This window comes from Cydia strobilella, chromosome 7 (genome assembly GCF_947568885.1).
Source record: "Cydia strobilella chromosome 7, ilCydStro3.1, whole genome shotgun sequence".
Classification (NCBI taxonomy): domain Eukaryota; kingdom Metazoa; phylum Arthropoda; class Insecta; order Lepidoptera; family Tortricidae; genus Cydia; species Cydia strobilella.
In genome coordinates this window covers 5,081,620-5,095,410 of record NC_086047.1, presented here as the reverse complement: position 1 = coordinate 5,095,410, position 13,791 = coordinate 5,081,620, and the positions used below count along the sequence as shown (strand labels likewise).

General features: G+C 36.0%; 1 protein-coding gene across 18 annotated transcripts in view; it reads right to left on the bottom strand.

Annotated features, from left to right (window-relative positions):
- The window catches only part of LOC134742978 (protein still life, isoform SIF type 1), a 166,497-nt gene that overhangs the window by 151,418 nt on the left and 1,288 nt on the right, over nt 1–13,791 (bottom strand). For all 18 annotated transcript variants that reach the window (XR_010127985.1, XM_063676225.1, XM_063676226.1 and 15 more), the window contains exons 2-4: nt 9,224–9,338; nt 8,657–8,804; nt 316–500 (exon numbers count right to left, since the gene is read on the bottom strand). Coding sequence is in view for 17 of the 18 variants with exons in the window: in XM_063676225.1 (XP_063532295.1) it covers nt 316–500; nt 8,657–8,766 (295 nt within the window). In the remaining variant the exon portion in view is untranslated. The remainder of the gene's footprint in view (nt 1–315; nt 501–8,656; nt 8,805–9,223; nt 9,339–13,791) is intronic.

The window sequence follows — 13,791 nt, the reverse complement described above, 5'->3', positions numbered from 1 at the left end:
TTCAAAATTTAGTTGTTTTTTAACTTCCAAAAAGGAATAAAGTAAAGATACCATTCGATTCCTTGCATTTTATTAAAAAAAAAAGATTGTATGGCAACTATATGCATAAACGCAATATTTCACCGACAAAATCGCAATTTTACTTATTTTTGTTAAGGAGCGTTTCGCGAGTGAAGTACGACTGTCGGACTTTGACTATCATTTCTGACTTTTGTATTGCTTTAATACAATGGTTCCCATTAAACCAATAGACATTTGATCTCAAGAACCACCAGATTTATACCATTAATAAAAAATTGTCATCTAGCCTATTACCAGGTTGCAATAGCCGCACGTCGAGGATCTTGTCGACCTGCGAGTTGTAAGCGGTGATGTGGAACACGCACTCCGGCGAGTCCTGCACGCACGTGATGTTCACCGGCACCAGGTCCTCCGACACCTGCTGCCACTTGACCGTACCCGCGCCGGACGCCGACACGTGGAACACTTCCGCCCATAGTCTGGAAAAGTTTATTGTTTAGTGTCAAAGTGTTGTGGTGGGATCCGTGGGATATCGACAGACCAATTCAACTTACATTTTGAGTTTAAATTGCGCCAATACACGTACCAATTATAACAAAATGAGTCTAAAGTTTGCATTTGCCGTGGCCGCATTGCTTTCTCGATTAAAACGTCTAATCCAGTCGTCATTTTCTTAAGAAGGTTGACAATGGTATATCGTCAGCGTTAAGCTTGGAACAGTAACTTGTAACAGCAACGCTGCTATAGTCGTTATCCGAATGTTACCTTTAATTTGAGGATCTTGGCTCAATATACCGAACCTGGGCTTAAAAGACTTTCGAGCCTCTTGAGTGTCAATATTGCTGTAGACAATCACATAAACGTTGCCTTCTCTATAGGTGTAGATAGATTCACAAAAGCTGGCGAAGCTCTTATGTGAAAATTTTGACCGTTCAGTACAAACCTCGTGCCAACCCTTATGCATCTACCTACAGGTAGTTCTATGGCCTTGGCACTGATTTCGAACAAGTTAGCGCATTAAATCATAAATAAGTAATTTATTCGACCTTTGTCGTCAAGCTCACTATACTTATTAACCTATCGAATGAGCTGATACCTTTACTGAATGAGCTGTGTCTTTACTGATACTGGAAAAACGATATGTAAACATACTACATACCTATACGAGGCTTGGACGTTAGTGAGATGACGATAATTCATTGCTGGTGTCCTACTTTGTTACCTACGTATAACATGAGTTACACCTGATTATCCATCTGGTTACTTGGGCTTCATAGTCGCCTCCAACCTCCCCTTATAGCGAACCCTTTCCGCACACTAAGTTTACCTTAAGTTCATATGATGAGTGGTTACACTTTCTCGTAACTACAATGTGTTCTATAATTCTAAATTACTAATATCTTGGGACGAAACCCTTCGTATAATTATGATTGAACTTCACTTACATTAGCCATGAACAATTCCCTCGGATCACTGTTGACACTCTGAATACTGATATCACAATGAATGTTAGTCACAATCTACAAGAGACACCTCATTATTCTAATAACACCATAAGAAAGTTCTTGAATAGATCCTAAAGCAAATATCACTCTTCCCGTAGCTTTGTTCGCACACAATCTCCTTTTCTTACTGTCGTTCGCGCGTAATACCCTCTTGTCTTACCCTCAAAAATCACAACAACCTAGAAGCGGTTATTTTACTTAAACATGACTACGAGCGCCATCTACTCCATGGCGTTGGCAGCTATTAGCCGATTCGCGATATTCGCGACAACCTTTTCGAAATTTGTTCGTTTTTGGTTTAAATTTTTCATCCTACTTTAAAATGAGATAGGTATACAAAATGTGTCTACGTTTTGACTCACTGCAAAAAACTGTTTCTATGTTCTTCAAACAGCTTAAATGTTTGCCTGGCACCTAGGAGGATATAATTAACCAAACGGAGACGCCACGTCTGTAATTTTCTGTACAAAAAAGTCTGCCCATTTTTTCGGGGGAGGGGAACGTCAAATGTATACGTTACGTAAGAATAGCCATATCATATAACATCAGTCCATACATTGTGTATGACCATTGACCATAGGCCGACTTTTTTCGACAGAGGGGAACGCCTGTTAATGGCTACTCCGTTTGGTTATATCCTCCTAGCCTGCCACTAACTAACTTGACCTATGTCAATATTATAGATACGATTTGAACGATCTCTTATTTATTACTCATTCCATTAGCAGCTGTTTTCATGTTTGCTCGGTATAAATAATAAATGACTGACCCGCTATTTGACACAATGTGACGCATTTCGCGTGTGCCAGGACAACCCCAGTACACGGACGCACGGAATGGTCCACCCAGTAAATATATAATGATGGGGAGTGGCATAGAAAATGTTGTCTGTACCCGTGTCAATTATGCTATGATTATTATTTAGAGTCCGTCTAATCTAACTTAGCACAGGTTTGAATAGAACAGTGCGGGAGTGTGATTCGTTATAAACGGCAAGTATATTTTCATAGATATTTGACATTAATGATGACATGTCCACACCGCCGCCGCTAAAAGGAGTGAAATACAAAAAATATATACATAGTTGACCATAATTGAACCTTAATTCGTCCACAATGAATTAATTCCATTGTGTTACGAAGATTACCCTCACAAATTGTATCGTATTGCATTGTACTGTATTAATTTTAGACAAATATAAGTGTACAGCATACGCCAACTGACTCATTTTTATAACACAGTGGAATCAATCCTACCTATAAATTAAGAATAATTACGGTTCTTAATTATGTACCTACATATGTTCATATTTATTTCACAGTCAACCAAAACCGGTTCATTTCACAAAACTCAAAAACAAATATTAACGTACAGCTGTTTAAAAGTATTGAACGACTGTTTCTGCACCAATAATATTTATTTGTTTTACAAGGGGCAAAGTTGTTGTTTAACCTCTCGTGCTAATATTGATACCCGAGCAAGCAGAAGATTCAAAAAATGGAATTTTGAGCGTCACGAGGGTTAAACAGTTTTTTCCACCGAGTGAAACACAAAAGTTTTCACCACACCAACGCGAGGAAAAACCAACTGAAAATATCAAACAAAATGAAACCAAATCAAATGCAAATGTTATTAAATATTTATCATTCAAAACTATCATTTAAAAGTCAATTCAATCGGCCAAAATGAGAAAACAACTTAGTTTGCATCAGATTACTTTGCCTCCCATGTAGATAAAATGCAACTTTCTTATTAGTTTTTGATGTAGATGCAAAAAGAGCCTTCCCGAGCTGGTGTAGTGAAAAATATTTTCTCATTTTAAAAACAAGCAGTGACGAAAACTATGACAAAGTTTATGTTCTGGATTGCAGTTAAAGTTTTGGAACGGATAATCAAAAACAAATTTAACTGCAGGCTCACATCCATCGCATCGCATTTCTCAAAGCTCTTCGTTTTATTGCCTTTCAAAACACCTGTGATAGTAATCGATTCGTATCATATGACACCACATTCAATCCTTCATTTAAGTCACTGCAAGAGTGGCATTCAAACTTTGAAACCTAATTTTGATTTTGGGTTATTCTCAGTGGAGCTCGCTTGCAACAATATATAAATGTGAGTGGCATGAACTGAAACTTTTTTTACCTAATATTTGAAATATATGCCTTAAATCAGTCCGCCGGACGATATCGGCCTGTCATTTGTTGGGAACTGTCAAATTTTTGTTCTAACTGACAGACTGACTTTATTTTTTATTTTTTTTATTCCAGGGCGCGTAGCCAACGTGCCAATCCTTAACGCTCCGTAGCGTATCGTAGTCATCTATCTCTATCACTCTTTCATACTAGTGCGACAGTGACAGTTTCGTTTCGTTCGCCTACGCACCCAGTGCATTCACATTTCGAACTTTTCTTTACATTTAGAACACGGCGCTTGGTTCTGACTCGTTCTCATTTTGAATCACATAAAGTACAAATGCAACAAATCTTAAGCTGGTTTTAGTTTGAAAAATTGGAAAAAAATAGAGCATTATATTTCGGCTTTTTCCTTCAGAATAAATCTCCGTTTAGTCAAATTGATTCAATGATCTGTGAGACATTTTAAACGACATGCTCAATTAGGTAGCTTGCTTATCTTTCAAACTAAATTTAACCTTAAAGATCATCCGAGAATGATTAACGGTAAAAGAAAACTTAGCTAAAGCCTATATAATGTACCTAGTAGGAAGTGAAGTATTCGCATAGACGTTCCATATTTTTTAAATATAATATACCTAAGGTATATAATAAGGTATGAAGTAAGGTTTGTCGTAGACTCAATATTTGTTTTACAGTACATATGGTGCTACTTTCTCGCACTAGTGCGTAAAAGAGCAATTTTCGTGCATATGTCGAAAGTTTAAATAGCCATATGAACTGTAAAACGTTGTACGATACACGTTTGAATAGGTAATTCGCAACTCGTGTCGATTTAAAACACTCCCTGCGGTCGTGTTTTAATTTATCGCCACTCGTTTCGAATTTCCTCTTTTCCGCACTTGTATCGTAAATAACTATAGTTTGATTAATCTTGCTCATTTAATTTTTTTTTAAACAAAATCTATTTTGTCCTATGGTTGAATAATAAAAATGATAATGCCTTAAGTTAAGGCATAGAATACTCTTGTTGAACTTATTTTAATTGTGCAATAAAGATTAAATAAATAACCATAAGGATGACACAATAATGTTGGTGAATGTTATATAAAATATTTGCCTGTTATAAATTAGAACTATCATATTTTAACTCATTATAAATAATGTTTAGATTTTGTAATTTGTTAATGTTTAGTCATTGTTATGATACGAGTTGATACGACCTTGTTCTAAGAATACCACTCAAGATATATTTTTTGATCGCTTTTTTTACGAAACATATTTATCGCGAGTCTACGAAGTCATATTAAACGATGAAGTGCTTGGCGATCTTTTGCATCTGCAGTCAAATGTGGTGTTTAACGTTTTATGCCTAAAATAATAATGTTTATATATTGTTTATGCAAATATAATATAATATAATATAAAAATATGAATCAAATAATAAGCAATCGGTATAAATATATATGTAATATCCTCTTAACTTTTTTATTTAATCATACAAAGAAAACGTTGCGAATCAGATTTTTCAATTTTATTCACGATTACATTGATACAGATAAGGACATAATTATTTGCATAAAATAACTATTCCAATGATAGAAACCCACACCATTAGGTACAGGAAAACATCGTTAAAAGTTTAGCTGACTTGTCTAAGTATTCAAGGTTACTTAAGAAAATTGTATTGGCGAATAAGAGATGTGCAATAAATAGTACATTACGATACAAGTGCGAAAAATAGGTAATTCGCAACGAGTGGCGATAAATTAAAATACGACCGAAGGGATAACTTCCATTTACAGTACATATGGTGCTATTTTACCGCATTAGTGCGATAATTAGCACATTACGCAACTATGTCGAAAATTTAAAGGTTCTGTAAAACGTTGTACGATAGATGTTCGAATAGGTAATCCGCAACTCGTGTCGATTTAAAACACTCCCTTCGGTCGTGTTTTTTAATTTATCGCCACTCGTTTCGAATTTCCTGTTTTTTGCAAGTATCGTAATGTACTATTTTGATGCACAACTCAAACTGGAGGCCAATTCAAACGTACATTTTTATTTTGTTATCATTCGCGCGTGCATTTCGTTCGTACATGTTCGTACATGTACTGGTGCGAGCGGGACACACGGGCAAATGATAATAAACAGATACCATTTTAATGACAAAATGTAAGTTCGAATTTGCCTCCTGCTCCATTTTAAAATAAGTAGGTATTTACTGCTTAGTTTAAATTCAGGAACAAACAAGGTAGCAGTTGGTTAAGAAGTTAGGGCGAGGAATGCCAGAGTCAAGCCTCAAGGCAACTTCTGCAGTGCGGTAGATATTATACGTACGCGGTAAACTTTTCTTTACATAATCTTCTTAGTACAATTAGCACATTTTCGAATGCATTATAGCACAGAATTATTTAGTGCATAATTGTTTTCCATTGTATTATCTCGGAAACGTTCGTATTTGTAAGAAAGAAAGAAAGAAAATACATTTATTTGACGCCACAACATAGTACATAAAAAAGAAAGGCATGCAGACAAAAAAAAACAACACATACACATTTTACATTTTTATATATTTGTCATGCAACTTCAGTCAACGTCAGTACTTTTTGTACCGAGACTGACTGAAATAGCAAGACACGTTCGTACATCTGTAATAGTACCTATTTATAATACACCTGGTGTTCCATTACTACACCCTGTGCTATAATAAGCACATTACGTAACTACGTCGAAAATGTAAAGGGTCATATGTACTGTAAAACGTTGTACGATACACGTGCGAATACGTAATTCACAACTCGTGTCGCTTTAAAACACTTCCTTTGGCCGTTTTTTAAAATTAGAATAAGAATAATTTATTGAGAAAACCTTTTCAAATAACTATGTATTCCAGTAGAACAGACACCTCAACTCGACTCAAATTGAGTTACCTCACCTCGCGGCGGTAAGTTGTGTACATATTGACTGATTCTTAGTTTAATTAGCAACGAAAAGTTCAAAATGCCAGTGTATTAGTTATGTCATGTATGTAAATAAATAAATAAATTACTAAATATTTTAGGAGCAATCATACACAGATCGACCTAGCCCCAAACTAAGCAAAGCTTGAACTACGGTTACTAGCCGACGACACATTTACCTACTTATATAGATAAATAAATACTTAAATACATAGAAAACATAATATAACAAATGGAAAATTTTAACTGATGACTGCCCCAAAGAACTTACGCACACATAAATGAGTACGTATACATGTCGTGCGCTCATAGATAAAAAAAAACGATTTTAATAATTTCCACCCAGTGACTGCAGCTGCAACTAAAACTGTGTAGGTAGCCTATATTATTTATCTTAAGGCCGTTCCCTCGGTTTGCCCCTGTCTTTGTCACATTTCGCAAGAAAGAACGGGAAAGAACATACGCGCCAAGTGTCAATTTTGATCGAATTTTGTCGGTTTTTATTTATTTTAAAAACGTTACCTTACAATTTCGAAATTCTAAAGCTATGAAACTACTATTTATGTTAAGAGTGTTTTTTCTTCTTTTTTTGTTTATAAGTATTACATAATAAATAACCGAGTAAAGTAGGATTAAAAGTCCGAGTTAGAGGTTACTTTGGGAATTAATTGTATCGAGCGAAGTGTCATAATTCGTGTATTGGAAGCTATGTTGTTAAAGATAATATAGTCAAGAACTAAATATATTTTTTCCACGTCTACGAATATCAACGCCTCTTAGAAAAACATGATCATATAAGGAGATTTTTCGCCTTCTGGCTCAGGGAACCGCCTTAAAGGTCTTTCAGGGTAACCCAGACCCATCAACTCACTGTCGCAATGTATATTTCATTCGTACATCTTAATATCACCCAGCCCCGCGACGTGACCAAACCCCTGCCTCTGCCTCTGTATGCCTGTCTCCGTGCTTCTTACTACATAAATCGTCGCTGACCGTATTATGTAAGGTCGATATGGGTAAGTGTGTCTGGCCTTCAAATTGGGGCCTGTTTACACATTGTCTGCTACTTGCTACATATGTTTAGTGGTTTTATAAATTTGTACTAAACATTAATCTGTGGGCCCCGGTATGAATGCCACATATATACCTACATATCTCGAAGTCAAACTTATCCGTATTGACCTTAGCACTAACATATGTGTACAAACAAGATACACTACGATGCCAAATCAATATAAATTTGTTAAAGTATGAATGCAGCTCCTTTTCATTCGTTTGCTCTCTTTTTCAGCAAACTCTTCACCAGCAACATCAGCAACACTCTTAACAAACTTTGGGCGGAACTATGTATTTGCAATAATATTTACGTACGTATATACAAGCATTTGTTAATATTATTTTGACATTTACCACCATAAAAACAATATTGTGAAACATCTAATTTGAGTAGGGAAGTCCACAGGCCGAAAGAATAAGGGCATTATTATTAAGGGCAGTAATTCCCGAATAGATATCCTACATTTTTATACCACGTCGGTGGCTAATAAGCATACGACCCGCCTGAAGGTAAGCAGTCATCGTTAGCTATCAAAAAAGAATAAGTATTTAAATTTTCGCGCTTTTTAAATAAAAATGTCCCAGTCTCGCAACTGGGTCAGAGCTCTTTCCCACTGACGTCCAGTTTTTTGCGAGTACGGTTTTCTGCAGGATCCCGTTTTCTGTAGTATGCGTGAAGTATCCCGCAAACAGAATGCTCGTGTGAACGTTACTATATTAGCACATACTACTAAAACGGGATCCTGCAGAAAACCGTACCCGCAAAAAACTGGACATCAGTGGGAATGAACTCTGTCTCCGTAACCCAGTGTTGGCCGAAACGTTAATGAAATTAACCATTAACCAGTACAAATTGAACACTAACCGTCCGTTACGGTTTACGGTTCAATTTGTACTGGTTAATGGTTAATTGCAATTAACGTTCGGCCAACACTGCCGTAACCCGCAACCCCAAAGTAAGGTGTGAGCATACCGTAGTAGGTGTCCGTCGCGGCGGCGCGAGTTCTGCCACGGGCTGTCTTCATAGCGGTACGCCTTGCGCAGGATGGGTGCGCAGGAGCACGCCGATAGCTTGTTGCCCATCGTACGTGTTCCGCACTCGGCGCACTGCACTATGCTGCCTGTAACAACGTTAACAATTTAATACAATTGATCGCCCAGTTCAACAACATATATTGTCTATAGTCTGACAAACCAATTTTATCAAAAATACAATAATTAATAAATTATACCTATACACATGCCACTTTTTGGGGATATAATACTATCATAAAAACGACAGTATGATCTCTTTATCTATGCTCCTCTGATAAGCAATTCGTGTCAAAGTCTAAATTAAAACAATATCAAGATCATTTGAAGAGCTCCTAATCCGGAGGGAGGTGGGGAATAAACACGTAATCCAGAATCCATTAAGACAAAAAATGTATCTATTTTTCCGTTGTTACAAATTTTTTTATCGAAATTTGACAAAAAAAACACTACAAAAGACAAGCTGGCCCAACTGCATTTAAAAAAAATGTGTAAAATGTAGTCATACCCGCGGTTCCGTGATGTCACCAGGTGCCATCGGAGCGCGAGAGCGAGTGGCCGCGGTTGAGACTCTGCGACCGCTGAGTGCCGTGCCGGTGCTGATGTCTCACACTGGCGCCATGCTGCAACCCACCACCATATAACACCTACTCAAGCTACAGTACTTGTCTGGAATATTGACTATCGTATTTTTTCATTTTACCAAACTGCATTTTATCGAATGTGTCATTAACGGAAATTTTGTAGAAAGGAAAGTTAAATATAGTTTAGGCCAGTTTTGTAGCTATAGACAAGTTAAATATTTCAGCAGAAAGTAATAGAAATAAAAATACCGCGAATGTATTATATTTGTAATATCGTACAGTACGTAAAAAATACAAAGTTAAATATCAATGGCTAATCTGGGCAAATTTCCATTTTTGCGAAGTAAGGATAATTTGCAATTGGTGTAGGTGAATTATATACCTATTTATTGTCACATATCGTGGTAGTATATATGTAGGTTAATTAAAGATACATGATCAGGAGCAGACATTTCCTGACTCTATAATTGATCGCCTCGTTACACGAGTGTTGCAAAACTAGTTTAATTTTTCCATAAGCTACGGAGACTGCTTACCATCAGGCGAGCCGTATTCTTGTTTGCTACCGACGTAGTATTAAAAAAACATAACCACTATAAACAATTTTGTTTATAAACACACGAACAAAGTTTCTTGGAAAATGTATGGTACTCATTAGGAAAACTTTTTTCATAAACCTGGTTTTTAAACAAAAAAGTTCACAGTGAAACGTGGCTTAAGCATGGAAATCCCTAAATTATTATATTCCGCTAACGACGTTTGGCAAAATGTTGAAAATACCTGTAGGCCGAGCACATGATTGACGCGACAGTATCTCGCCGCGAGATAGACTACCCGTCTTTTACTAACTGTATGAATTAAAGAGGGACGGGTAGTCTATGTCGCGGCGAGATACTCTCGCGCCAATCATGTGCTAGCCCGGCTGTGTTCAATCGTACTCTTTTTATACATACATAATTATTAAATTGAGTAGGTAGTGGTTTATATGTAAACTTTACTAAAGTTCAAGTTTAAAGTTTACAAAAACGTGCATTGATGAACATTGGTATTGGATTTAGGGATATAATTAACGGTTTAACATTCTAATAGGTAAATACTGTAGCTTAAACAAATAGTAATTACAACTCCATAACATGCAAGAATTTATCATATTATTATGGCTATTTCTACAAAATTACTTAGTTATGAATACTATGTAGTATTAGCATTTGATGTTTAAAACAAAAACATACGAGTACCAGCTTCATGACAATAAAAGCAAATTTAATAAGGTATAATTAAATTATGAGATTTATGATAATGATGCGAAATATGAACCGACATGCAAATCACTACGATCATACTGGGTACATTTTTTAGTAATCCGGTATCATCACAATTTAGTTAAATTGATAAAGACATTATAGATGTAATTATTATTATTTGTGTGTCTTTCCTGTCCACACAACAATGGTGTTCCGCATATTTTAAATGCTTGCGCAGTGCCGAAACCAACGCGTATGAACTCCTTCTGACAATTTAATAGTCATATTGTGCCTTACCGGAAACGGTAGAAGAGATATTTCAGAGCCGGTAACTGCTACCTATTTTCAGTAAGTTGACTGTACATATATTTAATCTGCTTTAATATCTCACACGTGTATTTTCAATGCATGGTTTGGGTGCAATATGCAGTATTTGCAACCCGTTTTGATGACGTCATTAAGCTAAAATAGATGAACTGCGCCACTGTCTCCCTGCAGTTTTGGGGTCCTAACAACATACTAAAGTCGTTAGCGGTTACCGATTCTGAACTATGTTCCCACAATGGAGAGGACTATAATAATGAAATGTAAGGAGTATAATTTATTATTTTTTATTTCGGCCTAATGAAAATGCCCCCAATTAATAAATAATAGCGTTTTAGGTTTATTAATACACGATTGTAATAAACATCAGGACCATGTTTTGATATTGCTCGTAAATATTCTTAGTGGGTGATATTCTAGACGTATCTAATTGGATTAAATAAAAGTTTATTAAAACGCAAAATGTTTTTTTAAACAAAAATCTCGTGTCAAACTACTTGTCGTGTAATTTGTTAAATATACCTCCTTAAGTCCTTTTACTGTCGCGGACCTCAAACTATATTTCCATATCAAATTTCGTCTAAATTAGTTCAGCGGTTTAAGCGTGAAAAGTAACAGACAGACAGAGTTACTTCCGCATTTATAATATATATAAACTAGGTACATCGAACTATATAATTGCATAGACATCTTAGTCTTAAACAAGTTCGTTCATAAAGTGGCCATGCCATTTTTGCTACTGGGTGCGTAATTGTGTATACATAATAATTTTAAACGTAACAACCACGTAACAACCTACGCTCGCTGTCGGAGGTCTGATACAGATGCATAATAAAAACTATTCTATTCTATTTTATTCTATTCTATAATCTCCGAGGTTGGTAATTGTCAACACATAAACAACGACTAACACGATCAAAAACCCACGGATTGCGCTATCGAGAGACACAAAGCTTTGTTATGATCAATAAACCTATTTTTATCGTACACCCAGCACAAGTTATGGAGCGGCTTGTTTATCCTGCCAATACACGGACGTTCTTTCTAATTGTTTCAACAGAGAACTATTATTTACAACTATAATAACTAGGAAATATAATTAGCACGTTCCCTATCCATGGTATCCAAAACGGAGTCACCCAGTGTATGCGAAATGATACATATTTGCAACATTGATGAAGACTTAGAAAGAATTTTGTATGGGTGACACTGACCAGTGACCGTGTTGTTGATGTAAGTGTTATAATTGTGAACAACAATTAATGCCAATTGTAATGGATGAATTGAAAATGGTGACAGAAAGTTATAAAGAATTCTCTTAACACAAATTGTAAATTATATGGATACCTATCTAATTTATTATGTCAAAAGAATTGCGCGTTATTAGGTATGTTATATGATCATCGTAAGATTAATAACTTATACTTCATTCAAAAAATCAGGTTATATTGTTTATTTTGAAATATTTCCCGGTTTAGAAACCCCACAGGCTCGGTCGCAGCGCTTGGAGGCGCTAATCCACCGGTCAATTTCCCGGACAATGACCGCCCTAACTAAAGTGCCGATAACTGCATCTGCAGCTCGCGCCATTTCCCAATATCTTGATCAAACTGAGTGTTATCTATATTCAAATTAGTTTATATTACCTTCTACTTTTAAATATTATCGATCGAGCTACATCCATAATTCGTAAGTATCTTGCAAGATTTATCTTTAGATTTTGAGTCATTCTGCCTTTATATTATGAAACGTTTTCATTTTGGTGCGTTTTTAAGTTGCAAATAAGGCATAGCGGCAATAAAAAACTGCCCGAGGCATAAAATGGCCGGGTCTTCAATTGACTTGTGTTATAATCGGCTATGTGGGTCAACTGAGTTTGATCACGTTTGGCTTCACTTAAAACTGCTTATGTTAACGCCGTGAAAACACCTGATACCCCACATACGATATTGACAAACACGAATAATGTTTGGACGGACGATCAGACTACCTATAGAACATCAAGAACATGTTAAATCAAGAATAATTATTTTTCCATTCGAATTCTAATATAGTGTTTTTTAATGAGTGTGAAAGTATTTAGCACGATCTTACATTGTATCAACCTGGACCTCATTATGCTTGGAACACTTATTGCCGAGTTGAATAAAAGTCACTGTTCATCAGATATGTACAAATCCAGACTAATTATGTTTAAGAAACAGATACTTATTTAAGTTTCAATATATATAACCTTATTTACATTATTATAGAAATCTGTAAGGGGTCTCAAGGAAAACATGTCGTATTCTGCTTGATCAATCGTCTCATTAGCGTATCTCAGAGAAGTGGCGTTTCGAGTCTGTCGACTCGCGGTGCAAATCAGGCATTTGCATAGCAGACACTTTGTAGAAACCTTACTATTATCAAGATAATGCAATGATTCATCGATGCTGTCATCGTTGTAAAAGGCGTATTTGTAAACCTCGCTTGATTTCGCGGCAAATGGCTTCTCTTATGTATAAATACTTAACAACTTACTCAATTAATTTTTAACAAGCAGAAACGTCTGCGATCGATGCTATTAAATTTACAATAAATTCAAAAGTGGAAAAATGACTTGCCTTGGGTGAGACTTGAACTCACGGCCTCTGGATCGATACTCCAGCGCTCTGCCAACTGAGCCATCAGGACCTCATCCATAGCCAGCGAATCTTTCCACCATATGGGTCTAGGGGACCCTAGCAAGATCTACTTCCACTTCTTAAACGCTTCTTAGAGGCCGTGAGCTCCAGTCTCGCCCAAGGCAGTAATTTTTCCACTTTTAAATTTATTCTAAACTTACTCAATTTTTGTTATTTAAAAATTTTGGTTAAGTACAATATAATATAATTACGACACAAACAGAACACACTGTCACAAAACATTACCATCTTACATATCTA